Source organism: Limulus polyphemus, unplaced genomic scaffold (assembly GCF_000517525.1).
Source record: "Limulus polyphemus unplaced genomic scaffold, Limulus_polyphemus-2.1.2 Scaffold3114, whole genome shotgun sequence".
Taxonomy (NCBI): Eukaryota; Metazoa; Arthropoda; class Merostomata; order Xiphosura; family Limulidae; genus Limulus; species Limulus polyphemus.
The window spans coordinates 116,200-126,624 of record NW_013668724.1 but is presented as its reverse complement, the minus strand read 5'-3'; the positions used below and the strand labels follow the sequence as shown (position 1 = coordinate 126,624).

The following is a 10,425-nucleotide window of genomic DNA, read 5'->3' as shown; positions in this document are numbered from 1 at the left end:
CCCCCCCCAAAAAAAAAAAAAACTGGTAGTGCCCATTGCCTTGATACTGGTGCACATGAAAAAATTCATTCCGCACCTCGATTGAGAAAATTAGAGGAAACATTGGTAATGGCTTAATTCATAATACTGTGGGGTGTCCTTTACCACACTACTAGGTAACATCCCAGCCCAATTTCCAAAATTAGTAGTACATTCACTCAGTCTCATACTAATGGGATAGCACTGCCCAATGAGGCACTCTCCATATAGACTCCCCCAGTGATTTGGGATTGAAGAAACAAGGGTTATCCTCTACTCCACTAGAAGAAATGTGGAGCAAAGAATTTGCATGGGGGAGAACAAGCACAAAGGTGCTTAGACTGTGTTCCAGGCACAATCATTTGGAATTAGGTCCCACATCGAGAGACAATGAGTGGGTTATCTCGACTAAAGACAGTAGGTGTGAGGGCAAGCACAAACCTGCTGCTGTCATTTTATTTTTAGCTCTTCACAAGTAAAAAATGCCCTGGAAGGTAGAACTTATAGACACTGATGAAACAGTCTTGTAATAAACCCCATCTCAATAAAGAGCACTTAGCAGGGACAGATTTACTCCCTGCTCAATGAAGATTTTGGTTAAGTATTCCCTGCCCCTTGGTGGATTACATCATCTCCATAATACAGATATGTATATAATTTATTGTGATACCTGAAAAAGAAAGAAGAAAAATAAGCAACTCCTCATCAGAATCACTGTGAAGATTGGATATTGGTAACTAAAGGAAGAATAAAATGAGGGTAGGTAGAACCTCTTTGCAGTGTAAGTAATGTGTTTGGGGTTGTCCACATCTCTACCTGCAAGATATCACACAGGATGTTTATGACTGGGGGCAAAAGAAGCTGTGAGATTAGAGATATGAAGGGATAAAAATGAGACATTGATGACTAGAGGCAAGAAAAGCTGTGAGGTTACAGACATAATGGGAGAAAAACAAGACACATGACAAGAGACGAGAAGCTGTGAGATTACAGACATAATGGGAGAAAAAACAATACATTGATGAGCTAGAGGCAAGAGAAGCTGTGAGGTTACAGATATGATGAGAGGCAGGGGACATTGATGAATAGAGGCAAGAGGAGTCGTTAGATTACAAACATGATGGGAGACAGGGGGCACTGATGACTAGAGGCAAAAGAAGCTGTCAGATTATAGATATGATGGGAGGCAGGAGACATTGATGAATAGATGCAAGAGAAGGTGTTAGATTACAAATATGATGGGGGATGGGGCATTGATGACTAGAGAAGCTGTGAGAATACAGACATGATGGGATGAAAGTTATTAGAGGAAGGAAAATCCTATGACAATATGTTAGCAAGTGCCCTACAAAAAAGTTAGCACAAGTGAGATAATAATCAATAGACCATACAGAAGAAAGGATATGACCTTGTCAGAAAGGCCATTCACGGAGGAAAGATAAGGGAGGATAAGATGAATGGAGAAAACAACCAATCCATCCAAATTTTGGGATGGTCAGGGAAGAAGATGAACCTGTCCATATAGTAAATAGTATAGGAGGAGGCCAAGACAAAAGTGAGTGAAGGCTCCTGCAGCACAGAAGAGGAAGAAAACGGCAGTGATTATAGGATGTCCATAGTGGGAGTAAATCCCCTAAAAACACCAGATAATGGATAAACAAGTCTGTTAGAGTAGTCTAGGCCTAGGCAAAATAGTCAAATTGTCACCATGGTCTTGGAAGCAAGTGGACAAAAGAGAAGGTGTCTGAATGGATCATGGTAAGATGACCAGACAGAGAAGATAGAAGATAATGGCAAGCCTATAAATTAGCCACCCACTCAAGAATGTAGAGATAGGGAAACTTTGTCTCCAGATGTCAAAAATAGAACAGGCACCCAGAACTGCACCCTAACAGATGATAGGCAGTGGAAGGGTATGACTGTAGGATTGATTGTAATCAAGCACAAAGTCAACACAACTTACCACCAAAACCCATGTAGGTAAGTAGAAGGAGACCACAGATTGACTTCTGAGCCTTGGAGAGCTTAAAAATGCAAGCCTGAGTAAGATTAACCATAGAACAAAGAACAGAAGGGGGAAACCCCACAAGGGTGTATATGATGAGAAACCTGGTGGGACTCCTTGGTTCTAAAGGCAAGAAACCAAAGTGAGCAGAGATGATTTGCTGAAGAGCTACATCAGCTCAAGATGTCAATGTATAAGAAATACCCCAAAAACAACAAATCACAATAAAAAAAGATACAAGACAGTGGTCCTGGGGAGGAGATTGAGGGAGGCAAAAGTCAGAAAGTAAGGCAACCTGACAAAGTACACACCAGAATATAAAGAAACCAAAGTAAGTGAAACAAAATGGAAGAAAACCAAGGGCTAGATGGAGAATGGGTATATGCAAGTTGTTTCAGTAAAGCTGATAGAATCATGATGGAAAGCCTCCAAATGAAAGTGAAATACAAGAATGAACAACAACGTTGAGTAAGAGATAAAGATGAGTAGCTGGAGAGATGGAAAAGCAGAGATCCCTAAACTAAAGGATTCAAGTGAAGGAAACACATGTAGCAAGGGAGCCCGAGAATTAGCAAAAAATCACTAAGGAAATAGAAAACAAAAACACATACCTGTGGAATCCAAACAGTGAAGGACAAAAGTGGGACCACCTGATCCACATCATGAAGAGGGAACTAGAAGCAAAAGTAGGCATGGAAACAACAATGGTGAAACATATACAAGATGGAGCAGGCTCAGCTGAAGTAACAAAAGGTGGGAAATCCTGAATACAAAATCATATTGGAACCAACTACATTTTGCACAATGACAGTAATATCAATGACTGTCAGAGTGTCTCCAGTTGCAATTACTTTATTGGATGGCTCCTGTGAAGGGGTATGAAAACCCTCAAAGATGTCAGAAAAATGGAAACGTAAATGCATAATTCATTTAATATATAAAACTGATGTTGTTGTGGTGGTCCATTTTTGTGCAATATGGCGAACACAGATTTTTTTTGTTTCTTTTTAATTTAGAAAGAAGATGATCCAAGTATGTTGATGGTGTGTAGACCTAATGATGATCTTGAAGAGGACTGGAAAAAACCTATATGTTGGATTAAACAACAGGAATAGACAATGGGATATGATTCCCAAAAGTGCAAAAAAAGTCAAATAAAAGAAGACCAAGCTGATGGTAGTTTGAATGAAAGTTCTAACTGATAAACTTAAAATCTGGTATCATTCATTCATATAATCAAGAAAATTAAGGAGAAAAAGACTACATCTAAGGACAAACAGTGCCAAGGAAAGAATGAATCTAAGTTCAAATGCTGGTACTCATGTGGATTAATGCACATGGAGGATGTATTGCATGATGGAGGGTGATAGTCTACTGATGATTGCATCATAGGCTGACATAATACACAGTAATAGGTGTAGGGGTGTTCAAGGCTTGTGGCATTTGCAGAAATTTATGTTGCAGTATGCATGAGGTAACAGCTCTTTGTGGTGAAGAAGTAGGTAGCATTTCTGAATTTGATTATAATGACTAAAAGTACCATAGATAGCACAGCAAAAACCCAAATCACATGTGAACAATTTTAGTTTTAATATGATTAACCCCTACAAAATGGTTACCCACAAAAATTATGATTATGGGATTTTTATAATGGCAGATGTTGCATGATTATTAACTTTAATTTTAGAAAATAACAAAAGTAGATTAGAGTTACTTTTATTTAATAATAAACAATAAAAGGTTTGGTTATTTAATGAAAATTCTGGGTGTTTAATTTTCAAGATTTGGCTGTGTTATTTAACATCTGTTTTATATTAACCTCTTATTGTATTACATGTCAGTTCTTATGAACTTACCACTAAATTTGGATTATACATTTCTGAGCTTTCTCTTGTAAACATGTCATCAAAGCAAACATCAGTTTGTACTAATCCAAGAAAGCCATCTTGGGATGTGACCGAAGAAATGCCCTGAAGAAAACGAGTTTTAATGTAGAGCAGGTGACATGATAAGCTAATCAGTATTCCTTATATTTCATGAGTTTCAGTAAAAATACACTGAATAAATAAATAAACTATAGCTGACCAGTTCAAAAAGGAAATCAGAAACATGGTCACAATAACATTCCAGTAATCATATTTCTGTAAATCAAGCTATAGATAACACACACATCAGCAAATTGAAAATTGGGTTAAACACACAAGGCTTAACACATTTGATAAACATTTTGAATTCAATTTTTTGTTTTTACAAAATACATTTTTAAATCCAAAATTAATTTAGACATATTCAAGTAAACCTCAAATATCACTGTCAATAAATCAAAAAATACAATTATATAATTAAAAAACTGCCACTTATGGTCCTTATAATTGACTTAAAATATTTCTCATTCAAAAGAACATACACACTGTTTCTAGAATTACAAATACATCATAAATTATTCATAGATTCAAGTAAGTGTATCATAAAGATAATTAAATTCATAATAAAATAAGGATATATAAAACGAAATATCAAATCATAATAAAAAAAAAGTTTAAACCAAAGTTACATATCTGTAAATAACAAACTTTCATTTTTCATGTTAAAGAGATCTTACATTTTAGAAATATTTTAACTTTACTAAATTAAATCATACATTTCTTTTATCCTCTAGTTCTACAATATGGGAATACTTACTTGAGACCAGTTCTTTTGTCCTCTAGGTTCTACAATTTGGGGATACTTACTTGAGACCAGTTCTTTTCTTCTCTAGGTTCTACAATATGGGTATACTTACTTGAGACCAGTTCTTTTGTCCTCTAGGTTCTACAATATGGGGATACCTACTTGAGACCAGTTCTTTTGTTCTCTAGGTTCTACAATATGGGGATACTTACTTGAGACCAGTTCTTTCATACTCTAGTTCTACAGTATGGGGATACGTACTTGAAATCAGTTCTTTTGTCCTCTAGTTCTACAGTATGGGGATACTTAGTTGAGACCAGTTCTTTTGTCTTCAAGGTTCTACAATATGGGGATACTTACTTGAAACCAGTTCTTTTGTCCTCAAGGTTCTACAATATGGGGATACTTACTTGAAACCAGTTCTTTTGTCCTCAAGGTTCTACAATATGGGGACTCTTACTTGAAATCAGTTCTTTTTAAAGCATAAAAAACTAGTGTCCTCAATGATGACCTAACAGACTTGACTAAGACAATATGCAGTAATATAAATTTTTAGTTTTTACCTAATCATTACCACATAACAGCAACATTGCTTACAAAGTAAATGTTAGGTTAGTTCTCAGACCTCCACAACATCAACTTGAATGTAACAATAACAAGAAATAAGTGATAATACAAAGCCTCTTTCGATGTTTTCAAATTATGTCAGATCCTTACGGATAAGCGTCAAATTTCTGTAGCTATGCAAGCTTCAATTTGCAACTCTCAATTAAAATACTCTTTGTTAATAACATCATCAAAATTACATAAACCAGTTTCTGAAACTAGATGTACTTCAACAGGGTCCATGAAAGTGTTCTGTTTCAAAAGTAAATAAAACCAAAATTAAGAGTAACATATTTTTATTTCTTGCTTTTGAAGCTCATTTGTCATGCTAAATTGCAGCATACAGAGTGAATAATTCTTCTTGTGATTCATGGCATGTGCACATTTTACCGACATAACAACAGTACAAATTGTAATGTTAAGCGTCCCTTACAGACAACACACTTCTGTATAGTGGTGTGAGTGGTTAAAACAGGTGACCCTTCCAGACAGCATTTGGACCCCTTTCAGTGAAATTAAAATACTCATGATGATATCATCAAAATTACATAAACCATCTTCTTTGACAAACAGAAAAGACTCCTGCATTTGTAAGCTATGAAAATTCTAGTATTTCTACAATAACAAGCAGAAGTGAGCTCTTATTAGGCTTTGTATAAATTTGCAAAAGTATGGCATCTTCGTGGCTCATTGGTGAAAAGTCTATCCAATAACAATTATAAAGAAATCCACTAATATGCACCTGGAAACTTGTCATCAATGAATCTTCCTCTTTCAAATACCTAGTGACATGATGTGTAAGAGAAAGTTTGTTTCATGTAACAGATCTACCACTTTATGCTTCAAATTATTAAATATTTATCTTGCTCTTCTTAGAAATTATCCTACCTCAGATCATCAATGTAAATGCCTTCTTTCCCTGAAATATCTAGTGACGTTATATGTGGGAGAGATTCTGTCTGATGTAAAAGTTCAGACACTCTATACTTCAAAGGATCTTGCATGTCCAGGGCTTGGTGGTCTTTATCTTCTGAAATATCTAGATAACGCAACTTGTTCAGCTCACTCAACACTGAAACTACCTCATTACTGCTAATTTTCTTTAAATTGTACATAGCCAAAGACTTCAGTCTATCTTTACATCTCCGTAGAGGGGTTATGTCCTCAACTTTTGTATTAGAGATATCTAAGTTTTCTAACAGCTGCAAGTCTTCTGTCACAATTTCCAGTCCATGACTATTAAACTCTGTGTTACTTACGTTTAAAGTGAGCAGATTTTTTAATTTTGACAGAGCAACAACAACACAGATCTTTCCACTACTGGTAAATATACTATTAGCTACATTCAGTAAACGTAAATGTCTGAGACTCCAATCCCCAAGGCAGCCAATCAAGTTATTTACAGTTACTTTCATTAAACCAGTTGCTTCTAGTTCCGTAATTTTGTGAGAGCGTAGCACCCGTAAGCCTTTAGTAGTGATGCTTGGAGAATTGTGAATGTGAACGTGTTCAAGTCGTGTTACGCTGGAGGTAAACAGGGTGAGCAGATCATCAGTTAGAAATCCTCTCTGATCAAGTGTTTCAAGAAGTTGCTCAGACACCTTGCTGGGACAAAATGTATCCTGTGCCTTAAAAACATACCTGGAGGTATTGTCATCTAAGTTGGTCTGGACCTCGCAGATGGCATCAATGTTTTCACTGATGAAGTTAACACAATATTCTTGAAGAGATAAGGGATTATCATCATACATGACTCCTGATAACAAATAAAAATAATTATAGAGATTCTAGTTCCTTTTCCCAACTCCTGATAACAAATAAAAATAAATATAGAGATTCTAGTTCCTTTTCCCAACTGATTTCTCAACAGTGCATCAGTATAGTTTCAAAATAATCTCAAACTTTTTTTCCAAGTCCTTTCTTTCTTCATTACGTCTGCTGAAATAAAAAAAAATTAACTTTGTACATGTATCTGCTATTCAAAACTTAAGCCATTCAATATTGATTTAGCATTTAGTTTTGGATGCTTTATTAACGAGTTCCTAAAATGTAAGCAACAAAGCTGTATCATAATTCAAAAATATTCTGATCTGTGGAAAGTATACTGGATCTAACTTGAACTGAGAGGATTAGAAATGTTTCAGTTTCATAAGTATTGTTACATCATTCAAACAAATGTCTAGATTCTGAACGTACGTAGTGGATGTAAATTTGCATATTAACAAATGATTATGCCACATTTGATACAATGCCTGAGAAAAGTTAAAATTGTGGAGTGATATCATGGTTTCAGGATAAGAAACATGACTGGAGAAATGCTTTTTTTTTAATCCTGAACTGACATGGAACAGTTGTTAAAGGTCTTGACACACATAAAAGTTTCAATTTAAATGGATTTGTGTAAGTTATAACAATAGCTTTAAAAGTTGAATTTTCAATTTTGGTATAATTTACTAGCTTTTAATAACATTAGGTGTATTTCAAACATAGCTGCATTTCCTGACACTAACTCAACTTTCAAAAACATTAGGCTTATTTCAAACAGACACAGTGGTTAAATTGGGATTTTGAAGGAGAAAAAAAAAACTCCCATATGTGATACATTTTTGCAGTAACAAGTGTCTTGGAGAGAAGTTTTAGACTCCCCTATCTAACTTTTTGCAGCAAATCTACAGTTTTTATATTACCATATGACAATAAAATTCCCACACACACTTGTAGCATTTAAACTCTGCTGTAAATTTTCTACAATTGGTTGCTCATTAATTGAAGTTGGTACTTTTTTTTTCTATCCATCAAAGAACCTGGACCACTAATGGCCCAAATAGATAAGAGACAAAATGCTATTCTGACCCAACTTAACCACTGAAAACAGATGTAACAAAGCTGTTTTTCCTGACCACAAATACAAATTTTTATACATGTTAACTTGATAAGCATTCCATGTTTCTAAATGGAATAAAATTACACTTAATAAGTATGAGACAAATGTGGATTAACACATGAAATTTTTATGAAATATATGCAGATAAAAAAACTAAAATACTGATATCATAAAATTCACAATGCATAAACAAAATTAGAGATGCTGTGGAGAAATTGTTTGAATGATATACTCTATCTGGATTTACAAAAACTTTTGGCAATTGGTATGTGAATACAACCAAGCTCATGAAATGTGCAAATGTTTCTTTAAATTGAAAACTTATGCATAGTTTCTAGTCTTGAAGAGTATAGCACTTTTTATATAAGTTACATTTATTTTACCTACAATTTAAGTTATTATAAAAATTATAACATTTTCTAATTTTTATAAATTAAAAAAAAGTTAGAATTAATGATCTCAAAACAATATTCCAATATTAATGCACCACTAGTTTAAAAACTAAAAGCTTATATTTATAATGTTTTGAACTGACATTGACAATAATGTATTTTATATAATTTTAATTCTAGTATAGTCTAGTGACTGTAGTCTGTAGGCCTAGAATTTTGTAGAAAGTAAATTCGACAATAAATGGTTTAATTTGCTAATCGTAAAATACCAGATTAAATTAACAAAACAAGTGTACTGATGCGAAAATATTGATTTTACGTTTAACGACTTAAGCTGGTTAAGTTGAAAATTAAATATACTAAGCTAATGAGTAACACTAACATATGATATACATAATACAGAACAATGACTACTCCAGTTTAGGTCTAACTTCTAAGTAAACACTTTTTAGAACGTTCGTACACTGTACAGTAGCACTATTATTACCAATAATTAGTCATATTATTATTAATAATATACTGCTGCTACTAGTATTAAGTAGTACTAAAACTTAGGAGTAGTATTATTAGTATCAAGCTCAGCACTATTTAACAGGTACACTTACCAGCTCATCAGTAATTTATACATATGATATATATATCTACATATATGTGTATATTAAGTATGTAAAAAGAGGTTATAAATTTTACTATATCCTGAACTCTAAAATTTGAAAGTTAAACTACTTTTAAATAGCTAGTTTTCATCGTTAATACTCGTTCCATTGCCGAACTACAAATTCATACAGAAATATATGTGAATATTATGATCCAACTTCCCGACAGAGGCGCTTGACTCCAATAATTTTTGGTCAATTATATAAACTCCCAGTGGCTCAGCGGTAAGTCTGAGATATTATATCGCTAAAAATCGGAGTTCGATAGCCCAAATCTGTTGCTTTGCGCTTGAAAACTAACAAAAAATCCAATATGTAATATTAAATAACTGTGCAACATTTTTGTATGCAAGAAGGATTTTAATGCAAGTAATATATCAATAGACGTACATCACTTGACATTAAAGTTTTAACATGTTTCAGACAGCTAAACACGCACATCCATCAATAGAAGAGAATTTTTTTTGTTAAAACACAATGCTAGCAGTTCGGGTCCAACTGACGACCTATCTTTTTATAATTTGGCTGTTAGTCATAATTATGAATATTTATTATTAATTGCAATTATTATTGTAGAATTTTTAACAGCTCTTTTGAAGAAGTTATTATGTAATTGTTAATGTTTCTTGCAGTGGCGCCGTAAAGATTACAAAAGTGGTGGGGGCAGCCAAACGAAAAATTGTGAAATTTTTTGAGCGAATCTAATATGTTAACTTTTACCTCAGTAAATATCTAAACTAAATCCCAGATGTTTTTCGCATCATTACATACTGCTTTGTGTAATCATCTTTAGTTGTAACAAAAATGTAACATGGAAATTTAAATTAATAGCTTTTGCATGAGTTGAATATATATAGATTTACGTAATTATGCGACTACGTCTACCAGAAGAGCTGTTGAAATTCTCCAATAGAAACTACAATGAATAATAATAAGTTTTAGATATGAGTGACAGGCAACCCACAAAGAGCTTCTACAACCAGTCTTAGGTCATCAGTTGGGTATCCTTGCTGTTAACGGTTTTTTCGGCCTTCAAAAGGTATATATAAGAGGCACAGGAACAAAATAACCCTATGTTATATAAATACACTCAGTAAAGATGCGAATAAACACAACTTGTACAATATTAAATTAATCTATCCATAGAGACTTTAAAAAATGAGTAGAATTAATGCTAGTGCTTTATGTGTAGCT

At 33.8% G+C, this 10,425-nt stretch overlaps 1 protein-coding gene across 1 annotated transcript in view; it reads right to left on the bottom strand.

The window, feature by feature from the left end:
• Positions 1-9,372, bottom strand: part of LOC106468691 (protein zyg-11 homolog B-like) — a gene marked incomplete at its 3' end in the record, with an annotated part of 28,523 nt that extends 19,151 nt beyond the window's left edge. Inside the window, 4 exon segments of the mRNA XM_013929129.2 lie at positions 3,880-3,965; positions 3,968-3,993; positions 6,188-7,234; positions 9,181-9,372. Coding sequence (XP_013784583.1) covers positions 3,880-3,965; positions 3,968-3,993; positions 6,188-7,050 — 975 coding nt within the window.
• Between the last annotated feature and the right edge of the window lie 1,053 nt (positions 9,373-10,425).